The sequence below is a fragment of the Gymnodraco acuticeps genome, unplaced genomic scaffold (assembly GCF_902827175.1).
Source record: "Gymnodraco acuticeps unplaced genomic scaffold, fGymAcu1.1, whole genome shotgun sequence".
NCBI lineage: Eukaryota > Metazoa > Chordata > Actinopteri > Perciformes > Bathydraconidae > Gymnodraco > Gymnodraco acuticeps.
This window is the reverse complement of record NW_022991621.1, coordinates 121,600-140,786: the sequence shown is the minus strand read 5'-3', so window position 1 is coordinate 140,786 and position 19,187 is coordinate 121,600. Positions and strand designations below refer to the sequence as shown.

Sequence of the window (19,187 nt, the reverse complement as noted above, 5' to 3'; positions counted from 1 at the left end):
AGACACTACATACTGATATACACCTGAACATCAGCAGGAGAGGACTCTTTAAAGTAGAAACACTACATACTGATATACACCTGAACATCAGCAGGAGAGGACTCTTTAAAGTAGAGACACTACATACTGATATACACCTGAACATCAGCAGGAGAGGACTCTTTAAAGTAGAGACACTACATACTGATATACACCTGAACATCACCAGGAGAGGACTCTTTAAAGTAGAAACACTACATACTGATATACACCTGAACACCAGCAGGAGAGGACTCTTTAAAGTAGAGACACTACATACTGATATACACCTGAACACCAGCAGGAGAGGACTCTTTAAAGTAGAGACACTACATACTGATATACACCTGAACATCAGCAGGAGAGGACTCTTTAAAGTAGAGACACTACATACTGATATACACCTGAACATCAGCAGGAGAGGACTCTTTAAAGTAGAGACACTACATACTGATATACACCTGAACATCAGCAGGAGAGGACTCTTTAAAGTAGAGACACTACATACTGATATACACCTGAACATCAGCAGGAGAGGACTCTTTAAAGTAGAGACACTACATACTGATATACACCTGATCATCAGCAGGAGAGGACTCTTTAAAGTAGAGACACTACATACTGATATACACCTGAACATCAGCAGGAGAGGACTCTTTAAAGTAGAAACACTACATACTGATATACACCTGAACATCAGCAGGAGAGGACTCTTTAAAGTAGAAACACTACATACTGATATACACCTGAACACCAGCAGGAGAGGACTCTTTAAAGTAGAGACTCTACATACTGATATACACCTGAACATCAGCAGAATAGGGCCCTGTAATAGAAATGAAAGACTGTCTTCACAGTATCAGATGGTCTCATTGTAACGTCCCTCTCCTCTCCAGGTGAGGTGGAGCTGGAGGAATATTACCCCGCCTTCCTGGACATGGTGCGCAGCCTGCTGGATGGAAACCTGGACTCCACTCAGTATGAGGACACGCTGAGGGAGATGTTCACCATCCACGCCTACATCGGATTCACCATCGACAAGGTCATCCACAACATCATCCGCCAGGTGAGTTAACTGAGCACAGATACTGACAACATTCACTGATACCAACGAAGGCTGCAAGGTACCAACTGGTGCAGGATGGAGTCCTTAACTGGTGTTAGCATTATAGCCATTCCAATGGTTTTCTGAATTTTTTTTTGGTCCTGAAATAAGGTCTGTGGTTAACACAAGCTGAAGAAATTTAAAAATAGTTTTCATGACATAAATGTGTCATTAAATACTCCACTGGTGAATTCAAAAACCGCGGTTGCTAACAAGTGTCTAAATGAGACGACTAAACATCATCACGCCCAACATTAGCCGCCTTTAGCTTAGCGGTGGTGACGTGAAGTCATGCGACTGTGCTGTAGTTCCTTTATAGCCCAACATTAGCCACATTAAGCTTAACGGTGGTGACGTGAAGTCATGTGACCGTGCTGTAGTTCCTTTATAGCCCAGCATTAGCCACCTTTAGCTTAGCGGTGGTGAAGTCATGTGACCGTGCTGTAGTTCCTTTATAGCCCAACATTAGCCACCTTTAGCTTAGCGGTGGTGACGTGTTGTCATGTGACCGTGCTGTAGTTCCTTTATAGCCCAACATTAGCCTCCTTTAGCTTAGCGGTGGGGACGTGAAGTCATGTGACCGTGCTGTAGTTCCTTTATAGCCCAACATTAGCCTCCTTTAGCTTAGCGGTGGGGACGTGAAGTCATGTGACCGTGCTGTAGTTCCTTTATAGCCCAACATTAGCCTCCTTTAGCTTAGCGGTGGGGACGTGAAGTCATGTGACCGTGCTGTAGTTCCTTTATAGCCCAACATTAGCCTCCTTTAGCTTAGCGGTGGTGACGTGTTGTCATATGACCGTGCTGTAGTTCCTTTATAGCCCAACATTAGCCTCCTTTAGCTTAGCGGTGGTGACGTGAAGTCATGTGGGCTCTGTTCTTGGTCCCCTCCTCTTCTCCCTGTACACAAACTCGCTCGGATCAGTCATTAGCCCGCATGGTTTTTCTTACCACTGCTACGCTGATGACACCCAATTAATTCTGTCCTTTCCCCGCTCAGAGACCCAGGTCGTCGCACGCATCTCTGCTTGTCTAGCTGACATCTCTCAGTGGATGTCTGCTCATCACCTCAAACTCAACCTTGACAAGACTGAGCTGCTCTTCCTTCCGGGAAAAGATTGTCCCACTCTTGACCTAACAATCAACATCAGCACCTCAGTTGTTTCCCCGACTCAGACTGCAAGGAATCTGGGTGTGACCCTAGATAACAACCTGTCCTTCACTGCAAACATCGCTGCTACAACCCGTTGCTGCAGATACACGCTTTACAACATCAGGAAGATACGTCCCCAGCTGACTCAGAAAGCGACTCAGTTTCTGGTCCAGGCTCTCGTCATCTCACGCCTAGACTACTGCAACTCCCTCCTGGCTGGTCTACCTGCATGTGCCATCCGACCTCTGCAGCTCATCCAGAATGCAGCGGCTCGTCTGGTCTTCAACCTTCCTAAATGTTCCCACACCACTCCGCTCCTCCGCTCCCTTCACTGGCTTCCGGTAACTGCTAGAATCCACTTCAAGACACTGGTACTTGCGTACCATGCTGCGAATGGATCTGGCCCTTCCTACATCCAGGACATGGTTAAAACCGTACACCCCAGAACGTGCACTACGCTCTGCATCAGCCAAACGACTCGTTGCGCCCTCGCTGCGAAGGGGACCCAAGTTCCCATCAGCAAAAACACGTGGGTTTTGCTGTCCTGGCTCCAAGATGGTGGAATGAGCTCCCCATTGACATCAGGACGGCAGATAGCTTACACATCTTCCGGCGCAAACTGAAAACTCATCTCTTTCGACTCCACTTCGAGCGATAGAATTATTAACAAAGCACTTATATACTAATAAAGGACTGGCTTATCTAAAGCCAGTTGAGTAGCACTTGAAATGTTTTTGCTCTATGAAACCTGATGTACTTATATGATTCTGTTTTCTTCAAGTTTGTATTTTGTTGGTCGAACGCACTTATTGTAAGTCGCTTTGGATAAAAGCGTCAGCTAAATGCAATGTAATGTAATGTTGATTTTAAAGAATTCAAAGCTATAAATAAACAGCAACAGGCTCTTTAACCAAGGCAGCCTAACATGTAAACTAGTTGTTCACACTAATCCTAATATTATCACTTAATATTAGCATTTTGTTGAACGAACGCACTTATTGTAAGTCGCTTTGGATAAAAGCATCAGCTAAATGCAATGCAATGTAATGTAATGTGATGTGACCGTGCTGTCGTTCCTTTATAGCCCAACATTAGCCTCCTTTAGCTTAGCGGTGGTGACGTGAAGTCATGTGACCGTGCTGTAGTTCCTTTATAGCCCAACATTAGCCACCTTTAGCTTAGCGGTGGTGACGTCATGTGACCGTGCTGTAGTTCTTTTATAGCCCAACATTAGCCGCCTTTAGCTTAGCGGTGGTGACGTGAAGTCATGTGACCGTGCTGTAGTTCTTTTATAGCCCAACATTAGCCTCCTTTAGCTTAGCGGTGGTGACGTGAAGTCATGTGACCGTGCTGTAGTTCTTTTATAGCCCAACATTAGCCTCCTTTAGCTTAGCGGTGGTGACGTCATGTGACCGTGCTGTAGTTCAGAAATCATTAAGTGGTGTTAATATGTGAATAATTTCCTGACATAATCGAAAATCACATGGAGAAAATCCCATTGGACCACGGAGATGCTGCCTTCAGGGTCCAACCGAGAAATGCCTGCAACACTCTAAAGCAGTTCTATCAAATGTTGATGATTCATTCATCCCTAACCCCAGTGTCTCTCCGTCCTCAGCTGCAGCACCTGGTGAGCGACGAGGTGTGTCTACAGGTGGTGGATGTTTACCTGGCGGAGAGGAAAAGGGGGGCAGCGGGGGGGAACCTGTCCTCGCAGTGGCGTTCGCTCAGCCTGGAGACCAGCTACCAGTGGAAGGCTGAGAGAGTCATGGCGGAGGAGAACTGCTTCAAGGTGAGTCACGCTGCTGCTGGAGGAAGTCCCGTTCGCTTTGAGGCGTTTCTGGCGTTTCGAGGGGAAATGTACATTTGTTACAGAAAAGAGCCAAAGAGTGTTACCTCACTGCATGAGTGTAATCTAGCATATTTATCATCCACAAACAATTTGACCAAAGCTTTTTATTTTTAGATTTCAGAAGCTTATTCTCCTGGTTTTGTTCTGCTGTTGTAAGTTGATTTTTCTTTTGTGATTTAAATCTTTATTGTCACATTATACATGGCAATAACATGCTGGTGACAACAACATTTTAATATTGTAACAAAAGGCAATACAAAATAAAAGGTTAGGGATATGTCGTCATGTTATTATATTCTTGAAGATACATGTATCTATTAGCTATTGTTCCAGTCTCATGTCTTTCTGTTCAGTTGTTTTTTCTTGCAATCTCAATTTATAAGTCAGTTTTTCCAACAAAAGTATTTCTTCCATATTGTTGTTGTTGTAAGTTAATTTAAATCTGTTTCTCTGTTCAGGTGATGTTTCTCCAGAACACGGGTCAGGTGACGATGACGGTCGAGCTGCTGGACACCGAGGAGGCTCAGGCCGACGACCCGTTAGACGTACAGGTAAACACACACACTGACACACACACACTGACACTGACACACACACTGACACACGCACTGAAACACACACACACACTGACACACACACTGACACACACACACTGACACACACACACACACACACTGACACACACACACTGACATACACACACTGACACACACACACACACACACACACACTGACACACGCACTGAAACACACACACACACTGACACACACACTGACATACACACTGACACACACACACACTGACACACACACACTGACACACACACTGAAACACACACACACACACACACTGACACACACACTGACACACACACTGACACACACACACACTGACACACACACCGACACACACACTGACACACACACACACTGACACACACACTGACACACACACACTGACACACACTGAAACACACACACACACTGACACACACTGAAACACACACACACACACTGACACACACTGAAACACACACACACTGACACACACTGAAACACACACACACTAAAACACACACACACTAAAACACACACACACATACATACACACACACACTGAACATACACACACACACACAAACACACACACACACACTGAAACACACCCTGACACACACACACACACACTGACACACAGACACACACACACACACACACACACTGAAACACACACTGACACACACATACTCTCATCCACACACTGAAACACACTGAAACACACACTGAAACACACACTGACACACACACTGACACACACACTGACACACACACTGAAACACACACACACACACACTGAAACACGCACACACAGAAACACACACTGAAACACACACTGAAACACACACTGAAACACACACTGAAACACACACTGAAACACACACACACTCTCACCCACACACACTCTGAAACACACACACTCTCACACACACAAACACACACACACACACTGACACACACACTGACACACACACACACTCTCACACACAGACACACACTGACACACACACACACACTGACACACACACTCACACTGACACACACACACACACTGACACACACACACACACTGACACACACATACGCACACACACACACACCACACACTGACACACACACACACTGACACACACACTGAAACACACACTGAAACACACACTGACACACACACTGACACACACACTGACACACACCAAACACACACACACACACACACTGACACACACACACTCTCACACACACACTGACACACACACACACTGACACACACACACACTGACACACACACACACACACACACACTGACACACACACACACTGAAACACACACTGACACACACACACACACTGAAACACACACTGACACACACACACACACTGAAACACACACTGAAACACACACACACTGAAACACACACTTTCTAAATAAAGGGTCACATGTATTAATGTGAGTGTGTGTGTCCTCAGTGCCTGTCGAGCTACATGGAGCAGTTTGTAGGAACGGAGTCCAGTCTGTGCTCTCATGAGGGATACTTCTTCAAACCTGTGTTCCTGCCCAGGTACAACACTCGTCTCATGTTAACATGTGCATGATCAAATACTACAGCTCATGTCTTTAGGCGATAATACGCCACTGAGTTTCCTGTTATCTGCACAGAGGTTATTGAACGTTCAATGTCTGATGGTGGTGTTATCCAGTAGTAGTAGTTTAATTTATCCCAACATCAAGTTTTTAACAATCCAAAATATCTATAAAACCCAATTGTATGAAATAATAAGAGACAGTAAATAGATCCCTCACATTCATTACATAACAGTACACGTTGAAAGCAAATAATAAACTAATACAACTACTACTGTTAACTGTGGGAGGCTGTGGCTCAGTGGATGGTGCGCTGATCTTCGAATCAGAGGGTAGCAAGTTGGAGTCCCACTGCAGTCAGCATGTCGTTGTGTCCCTGAAGACTCTTCACCCCAAAGTGCTCCTGTGGGGATTGTCCACAGTATTGAGTATGTTAGTCGCTTTGGATACAAGCGTCTAACAAGTGACATGTCATGTACTGTTAACATTACCTGAGTTAGCAGAGATATGCTCCCCCTTGTGGTCACTGAGTGTATGTTCAAATGGAGGTATTGCAAATGTTAGATATTAAAAACACTGCATTTGATGATGAGTTAAACCAAAATCAGCCCTCATTAAGAACATGGAGTTAAATTAAAAACCTATTTTTGACAAAGGGCTGATGTGTGTGTGATTCACTGAAATACCACAGATCTTATAATTTAAATGTGTCGGTGTTAATCTAAAACACATGGAATTTGCACATTGTAAGAAGCATGTTAAAAAAATCTATTTCTTATACACTTGCATTGATTTGATTAAGGGACAGTTGAGCCATCATGAATCCTACGTTCAGTGTTCTCAACAAATATAAAAATGAATATTCAAAAAAGTATTCTACAGTAAATAAACAGGTGTTTTCATGGGCTGCGTTCCAATAGTCCGTTTAGCTTAGGAACCTTCCTCACGGAGTGAAATGACCCGGAAGTCCCTCACTGGCAGCCATGATAAGGGCCGTTCCAATTCTCCAAATGAAAAGAAAGGAGGTTTCAAACTTCCTTTATAACCTCCTTTAGCTTAGGAACCACTGGACCTCCCTCACCGAAAGGAGAGGAGAAAATGCTGCCCCACAATGCATTGCAGCCGCAGCATTTGCCGTCACTCAACAGTCGGCCGTTCACGGAAACAACCGATTATGACGGAGAAATGATATCATGAAAGTTACGGTTGCTTATTAAGCTTTTTAAAACGTATGTGGTAAGTTGCCAAAGTGCTTTGTTTTGAACGTTCATCAGTATTATAATCAAAAAGAGAAATATGAACGTTAGTTTTTACTGAAATGATCAAATAAAGTCAACCTCTCACAGTCTTTACTGAGCTGTGTGGGGTTTGTTCAACTTTTAAAAGATGTTTGAATGGTGATATACACAGTGATAGATGTTAAGGACTAACGTTTATAATAAATACATCTGTATTGATTTATCTTTCCATCAATCATACGTATTGGGATCATTTGTATTAACGTGGACCGGAGGGAGAGGGGGACGAGCAGAAGCTTCACTTTCCTTTTTTATTTCAATTCCAGCTTTGGTCCTGAAGAATGTGTTTCTCTGTTGTCCACGTTCATAAAGCATAAAGCAACAGCGTCAGAGCACAGAGTCTCTAGATGAGTTCACAGGAGTCCCTCGTTCTTATTGAACATCCATGTTGTAGTCCGCTGTATAGAGAACTGTAGTTTCCATAGTTTCCCCACAGCAGCAGACGCTCATTCAGGACGTCCGCTGGCGCATCAGAAACACGTCGGATTCTCTAAAGTACCGCAGTCTCTTCTCCTAAGTCCTTTTGAATTCTCCTATCCACTATCCCTTAACCCCGTGACGTTTCACTCAGAGGTCAAGGAATAGGAGATAGGAGGTGATTTTTGGACTATTCGACTGCTGCCCTGGTGTTTTTAATTGACCGGACTTCTTTCTGCGGATTGATACGACTGCATATAGTCCCTTTTATCCTCCTTAGCAACAGTCTGCTATCATTTGCAAATAATAACAGACCTCTGGAATCTCCGAACTGACCAATCAGAATTGAGTAATCAAGCCAGCTTTTATTTTTTGTAATTAAAATCTGTATTGTCACATCATACGTGGCAATAACATGCTGGTTACAACAGCATACAATCATGTAACAAAAGGCCAGACAAGGCATGCAAAATAAAAATTAAATAAAAGAGTTATATCTTCATGTAGTAGATGTACTCTTGAAGATATATGTATCTATTAGCTATTGTTCCAGTCTAATGTCTTTGTTTTCAGTCTTGTATAGAGTCCATTTTTCCCACTTCCTGTTGAGTTGTGTTTCTTGCAATCTCAAATCAACCCAGCTTTTAACACATTTAATTTCTCTCTTCTCAGGAATCTGCGGCGTTTCCGGCGCTGGCAGGTGCGTCAGGTGGAGGCGATGCGCTGCCGGAGGGAATGGCACCGGCAGCTCGGAGTGGAGAACGCCGGCAGCCTGGACTGCCGCTTCAAACTCAACACTCACAGATGGTGTTCGTCATGAACTCCGAGGACTACATGTACCGCAGGGGGGCGCTGGTCAAGGCCCGCAAGGTATGAGGACTTTAGTTTAATAACTACGAATGTGTACTTCATCTGCTTTTTAATCCCGTTTGTCCTGGTGGTCATCATTTGGTTATTTTTCAAAATCTTTTTATTTGTTTTTTTTGCAGACATGGCACTTTCAGCACATTATACAAAGTACAGGACACTTTGTCTGTTAACCTCTTAAGCCCCACGGACCCGGTTCCGGGGCCGAAATCGCGTCATTTGCAGGAAACAACATCTAAGGAACCTTAATATTTAATAAACTATTAATATTTTACATCCATATAACGGGAAAAAACTCATTTAACTGATCTTTTTCATTTTTTTCTCTAAAAAAAAACACACAATGTTAACAGTGAGCCTCTGAATTAGCCCCGAGCGAAAAATGCTAACCTATTACTGCACCGAAAATCACTCCTAGCTCCCTTATCACTTATCCTAGCTGCACATCCAACACATGATCGTAAAGACACAGAATCTAACGGTGCCCACCTCAACACTGAAAGATACAAACTCGCGACGTTATCAACAAAACGTACATCAAAACAAGTGGCGCTAGGTAGCCCACAACGCTAACATGGCTTACCTTGGTCTTTGTCTGGTCAAAACTGGTCTTCAATGGCATTAAAACGATAACAACGATGCTATAGTTAATCCATAGGTTAATCCAATGTGGGCTGTGTCCCCTTTGAAATGTTCTGATAATCTATCAGCAATAAAACTGCAATTCCGTTTTAAAAATATCAGAGCAGGCCATTCCTACGCTCTGTAGCTTCATTGAATGCGAAAAGACGTAACCTTTTTTTTTAACATGAGTGTGTGCGGGACGATTCCCCTTCAATTCTATTGGCTCTAACGGTCAGGAAGAGATGTCACATGTCAAAATCCAGCAGGGCGGCCAGAGATATGGAAAATCCCACCCAAATGGCCCCAGAAGAGGTTTGTTTGCTAAATCTGTCTAAAAAGGTCAAATATCACTTGTTTTGCATCAATCTTGATACAGGGTAATTATTATCTGTTGTACTTTGGATTCCTAACGCTTTTAGTCTACTAACCCATCATCCAAGGTTAGTTTTCACTATAAGTACAAAATATCTTTGGACGGACACTATAATTTACAGTTTTTTCTATGTTCAATCTGAATTTTCTTTAAAATAAAAAACATCTATATTGATTCTGACTTTTCTACATCCAACTCACAGGTTTATCATTACTTTGAGAAAAAAGATTATTAATTTAACCCTTTTAGAAGGGAAGATATGGTCATTTTGTTCTGGGAATGTCATTTTCGAGCCTGAAACAGGAAATAAAAATACCCATCCCCTATCCCCACCCCATTAGGTCACTGGTCACAGAAAAAATTATAATAATACAAATAAATAAAATGATAACTCATCACAAAGTCACAGGTAACAGGAATACCAAAATTCACATTGAGTCGAATAATAAGGGATCCTTTTAGCCAGAATCTTAGCTTCTCAAATCATTTGTTTTTAATGACAATTATTTGAGAGCGTACCCAACGTTAACATATCACTTTTTATTTGGGCAAAGGAAATCTTATTTGATTGACAAAAAAAAAGTGCATTTTCTGCTATTTTTATTTTAATAGTTGCTAATTATTTTCCTACAATTCGACTGATCACACAGCTGTTTGAACACTTCCTACCTGTTGGATCCTCTTCAACACTTTCTCCTTTTTCTCTTATTTTTGATTTTTCGGGGACGTTTTGTTTTGACTGGTTGTTTTTTTGGGAAGATTTTGACTGAAGAAAATGTTCCTTTAAAAAAAAAATGTAATACATTTTTGCAGTTAACTATCATCAAAGTTGCCAATTATTATCCTGTGATTTAACTTATCCTTACAGCTCTATTTGCACACTTTCTACCTCTTATCCCCTTCTCCCTTTCCTCTTATTTGGGATTTTTTTGGGAGGTTTCTTTTCAGATTTTGGCAAAAAAAAAGTGGAAAATAAAATTAGATTTAAAAAAAAATACCTCCAATCAATACCATAAGTCTTGTTCTATTGATCTCCACTGCAGCTCTTCAAAGGTTCAAAGGGCTTTGTTGTCATATCCAATGCAATGAAAAACATCCCAGGCTCCTCCAGGAATGAAACCTAAATATATATATATAAGACATAACACAAATAAAAAACAATAAAAATAGCGCAAGACTAACGAGCAGGAGAAGTTAAATACACGCCAGTAAAATAGAAAATAAAATACTGCTTATTGTAATAATAGATACATTTGTGAGATGCCGACAGATGACACTTTCTCCTCTTCCTCCACAGTCGCAGCACAGAGTGGCAGCCAATCAGCACGACCGCTTCGACAAGTGGCACCAGGGCTGGCTGGCCAATCACGTGACGGCGCCGGCGGATCGGGTCGTGCAGAACTGGCTTCTGGGAGAGAGAAGAGACGGACGACATGATCCCCTGCAAGACCACCTGCCTGCAGACCAAGCTGAAGGGCCAGCTGTGAACAGATACCAGGTTCATTACAGCGGTAGCAAAGCCCCCGCCTCCCCGTAGACTCACACACACTCACTAACACACTTACACACACACACACACGTAAATGCATGGACGTACAGGACATTCACACACTAAACAGACAGTTCTCTCTAAGAAAATAACGGGACAAACACAGACAGTGAAGTAATCACGGAGAGTGGACTCGGCCCTGTTTACGGCACGAGTCGGCACAAAATGGCGACCTTCATAATCCTCCTCATCGTCCGGCTTCTCTGGCGGCACTCAAAGTTGACGGACACACAGACGAGAAGTTATGAAATCATGAAATCATTGAAATTTGTTTCAGAAAATGTGAATGTCTGTTTCTTTTTTCTCCTTTTGTTTTGTTTATTTTTTTAAAGGTCGTGTAGTTTTTAGCTTCTAAAGCCGGAGAGCCTTCTGTGTGTGGGTTGGTTGGTTAATGCGTGTTTATATGGAGAGATAATGGTAAACGTGTGTATGTGTGTGCTGCTCTCTTCCTCTGTCTGTTTGTATGCCCAGTACAGGCTCTACAACTCTAGTAATTGCATTATTACTGTACTGTATGTGCATATATATATATATAACAGGGATCCTGTATTTTTATATATGCATCTACACATCTTAAGATCACGTGGTTCTTTACAGTGTTTGCTGTCAGCCAACTCTTGATGTTTTGCATTCTTTTTGTTTTCCTTTTTTGTGTTGTAGCTAAACAAGTTATCACCAAGGCAACAAGGAGTCCTTAAAATGATTGGTTTAATATGGACGACGCAGTCAAATTATGTATCATGTTCATGATACTCAATGTTTACTTTGTATTGTCTTTTTTTTGCATACTGACATTGAAATAAAAGCAAAATATCAGTGTTTAAAATAGAATGTATAACATTTATCCTGTATCAGTTATCATGAAATAAACAACCTGGTTGTGACCTTCTTAGACGTCGACTGGCAGGACCTTTGTTTGTTGGCGTGAGAAGATTTAATGTACAAATGCAAAACTTTTCACTTTTCAGGGGGTCCGCGGGGTCTTAGAAAGTATTACAAGTTGATAAATCAATTTAGCGAAAATGAAGGCTATTAAAAAGTATTAAACGGCATTTTCCAAGGTTTCACATTTTGTATCTTGTTTTTCAATAAGTATATAAATGGTCCAAAGAGGTTGTGTTTCTACAGTCTGCCTGAAATGTAATCATGGCGTAGGTGTTGTAGTGTGATTCTGTGTAGTTTATTGATGGCATCCCGTTGGGTTTGACGTCATCTGAACAGGACATCGCACGCTCACTGCTTGATAGCCGCGAAGGTCCGTTTACGCCGGTTGTTAAACAACATCGTTATGGGGAAATGCAAGTCTGCGTCCAAATGGTTGGAAGATAAGGAGGAAGGACAATCATACTGTATATAGTCAATGTGAGGTAAAGTGTGTCGCCAAGGTAACCGGTTAGAACTCCAAGTGGAGATGAGGTCTTAAAATGTGTGGAAAGGGTCCAAAAATACCGTAAATTCCAAAAATACTAAGGGGGACCTATCATGGAAAATGCACTTTTGTATGTCTTTTATACATGAATATGTGACCCCGGCAGTGTTATAGTCAAGATCACCAATTCACGTAGTCCAAGTCACTCTCGAGTCACCACTCTTCAAGTCCGAGTCACCAAGGGGAGAGTCGTAGTCGAGTCCAAAAGTCTGAGTCACCCAAGGAGTGTCCGAGTCGAGTCCGAGTCATCATTACCTGTGTTCGAGTCCAAGTCCCGAGTCACCAAGGATTGTCCGAGTCATCATTACCTGTGTTCGAGTCCAAGTCCGAGTCACCCAAGAAGAGTCCAAGTCCGAGTCACAGGTCTTCATGTATTAATCTTTGTGGATATATTGTGTTGAAATGTAGCTGCTCCTCTACATTGCTTTTATCCTGTCACGCTATACTAATCTGTCGATTGAAACTACTGTGACGTGACGCTACAATTTCTTGTAATAGGTACTATACAAATATAAAGCTTATTACTAATATTATTATTATTTATATATAAATAAACTATATTTTAAAAATGAGTTACCTTTTAGAGAAGTGATTATATTTGTATGCCAATATTTTCCTATGGTAAAGTTTTCGTTTTGCATTTTTATTTTGATAGTAATAAGATCGGGACTCTTATTTGAAGGAACTTTTACCGGTCAAATCGGTTTACTAATAAAGATTTAGCCCCAGAAAGCACATGGCTACTTAGCATGCAAAATGACGTCATTCTGCATGTTTAAGTAGCCATGTGCTTTCGTGTTATCGGCTGGAATCTTATATTTATTGATTAGATCACGTTAACTCTGATCCTTAGAGTAATGTGTTACGGAGCCTTCTCTTCAATATGGTTTCCCACATAACGAGCATTTTGCGCTGCTCTTTTCCAATGTGGAAGCAGAAATGTGTGAAAGCAATACAGCACGATGCGGGGGGTGTCTCTTGACTGGAATAGCGGGCCCAGTATGTGAATTCACCTCGCAGGTGCACACGCCAGGATAGAGGACTCCAGAGAAAACTTCCGAGTCCGAGTCCAAGTCATCGTGCGCGAGAATTCACGAGTCCCAAGTCCGAGTCGCGTCAATCAGTGTGTGAGTCCGAGTCGAGTCCCGAAAATCGGCACTCGAGTCCCGAGTCCAGGACTCGAGTACTCCATCTCTGGTCCCAGGTGTGTCAGGGAACTCACCAAGTGTCAGAAAGAAACACAACCCTCTCTCTTTCCTCCATACCCAGATCTCTAAAAACGGGGCTGCAACGGAGCTGATACAGACGGGGTGCTCCGCCTATATGGGCAAACTCTCCACCTATCAGGGGAATGGGGGGTTGGGCCACGGCCATTGCCGCTCGAAAGCGCTGGAGACGCTGTAGTACATATGCCAGGCCTGTAAGTGGCACTGTAGTCTGCCACAAAAGCAGTGAAGAAGACTTCTCACAGAATCAGCCCTTGCAAAACAGGGCTGGAAAAGAGCAAATAGAGCGAAATGAGGCATGGCTAAAACGCATGATCTGTTTGGTATTTAGAAAAAAAAAACTTCACAGACATGTTTTATATAGGTATGGCCCTACAATATATTATTCAAATATAGCATGATAGGTACACTTTAAAGTTTCCAAAAATACCGCAAATGGTTGGAAGATAAGGAGGAAGGACAATCAATACTAGTCAATGTGAGGTAAAGTGTGTCGCCAATGTAACCGGTTAGAACTCGAAGTGGCGATGAGGTCTTAAAATGTATGGAAAGGGTCTTAAAAAATGTCTTAAAAGGTGTTCAATTTGACTTCAGGATTCCTGCATAGACCCTGTACAAAACAACCCGGTTCAAATTATTAATTAACTGACCATATTTCGTTTTTGGATTGTTGAATGAACAAAACAATAGAAAACATTTTTCCGTAATATTTTCCCAATTTTCCAATATGTTTTCTACTAATTTCCCAAACTTTAGTGTCGTTGAAAAAGTCAGTAGTAGTGCATCATAAATAAAAAACATTAACAGTATGCCAAAGAAAATTACATAACATACAATTACCTTTTGTATAAAAAGATATAACTTTTATGGCATACTAAACACACTGATTAAAACAAAAAAGTATATTTATATAATTTTTAATTGTATTTTTTGATGTGATTGTTAAGGAATAATTTGCTTAGGTATTTCAACCTTCGACCCAGTTCATAATTTTCTCCTCTCACTGTCTCCTTTCCCGTGGCATAAGTCGACGGCCTTGGGTATTGCTGCTATCTCTCTTAAGGGGGAGGAGCTTGGGTATTGCTACTATCTCTCTGAAGGGGGAGGAGCTTGGGTATTGCTGCTATCTCTCTGAAGGGGGAGGAGCTTGGGTATTGCTGCTATCTCTCTGAAGGGGGAGGAGCTTGGGTATTGCTGCTATCTCTCTGAAGGGGGAGGAGCTTGGGTATTGCTGCTATCTCTCTGAAGGGGGAGGAGCTTGGGTATTGCTGCTATCTCTCTGAAGGGGGAGGAGCTTGGGTATTGCTGCTATCTCTCTGAAGGGGGAGGAGCTTGGGTATTGCTGCTATCTCTCTAAGGGGAGGAGCTTGGGTATTGCTGCTATCTCTCTGAAGGGGGAGGAGCTTGGGTATTGCTGCTATCTCTCTGAAGGGGGAGGAGCTTGGGTATTGCTGCTATCTCTTTGAAGGGGGAGGAGCTTGGGTATTGCTGCTATCTCTCTGAAGGGGGAGGAGCTTGGGTATTGCTGCTATCTCTTTGAAGGGGGAGGAGCTTGGGTATTGCGGCTATCTCTCGAAGGGGAGCAGCTTGGGCGCATTGTTGTTGCCAGTCTGTGACAGAGCACAAGCCGCCATGAGGTAGTTTACTGTTCAGGGACGAAGGTTCCCTGGCACACATTCTTCCTATGGACGAGAGCTCTAGTTAGATTCAGGGTCCAGGGTCTCGCTGATGAAGAATGTTGATTATTACACTCTGAAATAATTAAACCTCGAGCTGCAGAAAGAGTTCTTCAGAATTGGTTTGGCAACCGCTGTGTCAACTCGTGACACACCACCTGTCTCGTCAATTCTCCGCCGAAGCTCCAAATAAACCGTCAGTGTTTGCCATCAAGCTCCAGCTCTCCTCGTGTCTCTCTGAGTCCTGACTCTACATTGCTACAGAACTTTCCCCCACAGTGATTATTATTATATTATTATATATACTGTTTTATGTTTTAGAAAACTGAATATATTTAGTTTTTGGATTGTTTAATGAAAAACAGACTTTTCTCCCAATTTTTCAAATATTTCTCTATAATTTCCAAACTTTAGTGTCATTGAAAAAGTGGAAGTGTAATACTTAAAAAAATTGTAAAAAACATAAGCAGTATGCCAAAGAAAATAATATACAATTACCTTTGTATACAAATATATAACTTTTATGAGATACTGAACGATAAAACAAAAAAAGTATATATTTATTAATTTTTTATTGTGTTTTTTTTTAAATGGCAATTTCATTTGGACTTTGACAGTTTAAGAACATATAATACTTTGACATTTGTATATATTATTTTGTATGGCATACCATACTCAATGTTATGACATTTAATGATATGCTTTAATATGACTTAGTCATGACTTTTGTGTAAGAGAAGCAAAAAACGAGTCGAGAGACAGAGCGAGTTTTAAAAATAACCGTGGTTTATAAAACCCAGATATGACAGGATCACCAAAGTGTTTACAGAAATACAAATACCATCAGAACCATCCAGGACGGAGTTTTACACGCAACATGTACAAACTGGAAAAACTGACTCTTTAAAATCACATTTAGCCACGATGTATTTATCTAATATCTGTCTTATCAAAGTACAGCCTACCAAACTACAGTACTATCATTACTGGATTAGAGAAACAACATCGAGAGAGGAAACATCGAGCACTTTAACATCATAAAGGGGGAACAACTGTACAAAATAACCCTGTTTTAGTTTAGTCACAGGGCTACACACACTTTGTTTTACAGAGAAGCACCTTTAGAAATGCTTCAGATAAAATCCAGGCAGGTTTTTTGGAGTTGACGGCATGATGTGGGTCAAAGTGCTTCTGCTTTTACAACACAGTATATTTTTTTCATGCACATTCACAGATGTACACACAGTATCACAGCTCCTCCTGGACGTAAAAGCTTTGAAAAAGACAACGAGAAAAACAACCAATCACAGTCTCCACTTCTCCATGGATCTTTTTTTTTTTTATACAAACACATTGTCACAGATTTCCACATGAGTGCAGGATCAAAAACAGAAAAACCTCGTTCACCTTAAAAAATACTGCTTGTCTCGAAGTATGAAATCAACCATTGTCACGGTGGCCACAATGATCGCTAATATACATGTAATAAATTAAGAACTAGGTACAATGGGAACTAAAGCAGCATGCAGGCAAGACAACAGCCTTTGTACAAAACTATCTGCTGTGTGTGTGTGTGTGTGTGTGTGTGTGTGTGTGTGTGTGTGTGTGTGTGTGTGTGTGTGTGTGTGTGTGCAGTGTGTTATAATGACGCAGGAAGCTACCCTTCTACATTTTTTACATTTTTCTGGCTCTTTGCACACAGAAGCTGTTCAGTTTTCTACAACAGAAGTATTGTCGTGCTGCAGCTGGGGGGGGGGGGGGTCAAACAGGAAGTCAAACAGCATTTAAATTAGCATCTTTAGCCAGATAGCAGGACAACACTTTGAAATGATAAGAAACAGCTCTTTACGTTTGAGCAGCTGGTTTAAAAATAACTTATAGGGCTTATAATGGATATCAGATGTACAGCACGTTTCTCCTGGTTCCTTATCTTTAATCTAACATTTAACAACACTTAAAATAGTTTAAAAGTGCTAACATGAGTGAACATTAGCGACAAACAACAAGATGTGGTGAAAACGTGTCACAGTTTATACATATTTTACTGTTAAAGAGAGATTGGATTGCAACCGACCGCATGTATTGAAAAAGACCCTCAAAGTTGCCAAATCCTCAAAATATTAACCACATTGTTTGTTTCAAATATTGGCTGGGAATATTGTGCATGTGCATTTTGTTTAAAATCGAATAAAATTTCACATTTTTATTATTAATTAATTAAAGTTTTCCGCACTCTCGCGGGAATATCTCCGCAATGGAGCGAGTTTAAGTTTCACTTTCGATTGCATGATATAGCCCAGATAAACACCTTCATCACACATGTTGCCACTTGTTTGTACAATTTTCAGGCGATTTGTAAAAAACGATGTGTTTTTGGATATTTGTGGAGTTAGGTGGTCCTCGAGTGTTTTTTTATTGGTTAAGTGGTCCTTGGTATGAAAAAGTTTGAGAAACACTGTTAGAGGTACGTTTTGTTGGAGCCACCCATGTGCTACACAAATTAGCCGTAATTAGCATTAGCTTCCCAAATACGTTTTTTTAATACGTATAATTAAATAAAAAGTAGCCCATTCTGGCAACACACACTACAGTCTTAATATATAAATGGCTATTTTCTGTCATGTCACACTTTGAAGATTCATTTTGGGGAAATTAGGGATAAAATAGGCCAATTTCAATGTAATTGCTAACAAGGCTAGCTAACTTATGCTAGCTAGCCTTGATAGCTAATGCTAACAAAGCTAGCTTGCTTTGGTCGGCTATTTAAACCTTAATTAATCAGATAATTCAATAAAAGCGCTCCAAATGTGTGAACCATTGGCATGTTAACAATTAAACTAAACATTTAAAGCATTAAATCACATAATATTTGACACATTTCTCCTCATATTACTGGGATTTCCAACGACACAGCTGCGAACATTAGTAAAAACAACAATCATAAACGAGCGTGTACAGTCTGCATGGACACATTCATAAAAAATAAAGCTTTGGTAGTTAATGCAAAGTAAAAGCTAACGGGCACTTTAAGATGATTCACAGGTCGCTTCAATCTGAGGTCTAACTATGAGCTTATTAAAAACGTGGCGGAGAAAAACATTCAGAAGTTTAAAAAACACATCGACAATCATCGTATGGACGCTCTGCACAAGTCTCTCTAGTACAAAACAACACAAGAACAACAGAGTAATAGCATGTTAAAATGTATTAAATATATTACAAAGCAACTTCTCAGACATGTTTGAAGCAACCGTTTGTGTACAAGTTGTGTTTGTTCGTGTATTAAATAAACCTTTCCTGCAGGGTGTGATTATACTCTGAGGTTAAAACTCAAAAGAAACAAAGATGGAGTATAAAAGAATCAACAACGCTGAAAGCAGTTGATTGGTTTTGATATGCTGTAGTTCTTCCTCGGGTGTTTAGAGGTTAATATCCAGTGTTTGATTGGCTTGACTTCTCCCTG

General features: G+C 41.3%; 1 protein-coding gene across 1 annotated transcript in view; it reads left to right on the top strand.

Annotated features, from left to right (window-relative positions):
* sin3b (SIN3 transcription regulator family member B) overlaps positions 1–8,782 on the top strand; it is a gene marked incomplete at its 3' end in the record, with an annotated part of 52,955 nt that extends 44,173 nt beyond the window's left edge. Inside the window, exons 14-18 of the mRNA XM_034198074.1 lie at positions 915–1,084; positions 3,892–4,065; positions 4,584–4,676; positions 6,151–6,242; positions 8,653–8,782. Of these exons, the coding sequence (XP_034053965.1) occupies positions 915–1,084; positions 3,892–4,065; positions 4,584–4,676; positions 6,151–6,242; positions 8,653–8,782 (659 nt within the window). The remainder of the gene's footprint in view (positions 1–914; positions 1,085–3,891; positions 4,066–4,583; positions 4,677–6,150; positions 6,243–8,652) is intronic.
* Between the last annotated feature and the right edge of the window lie 10,405 nt (positions 8,783–19,187).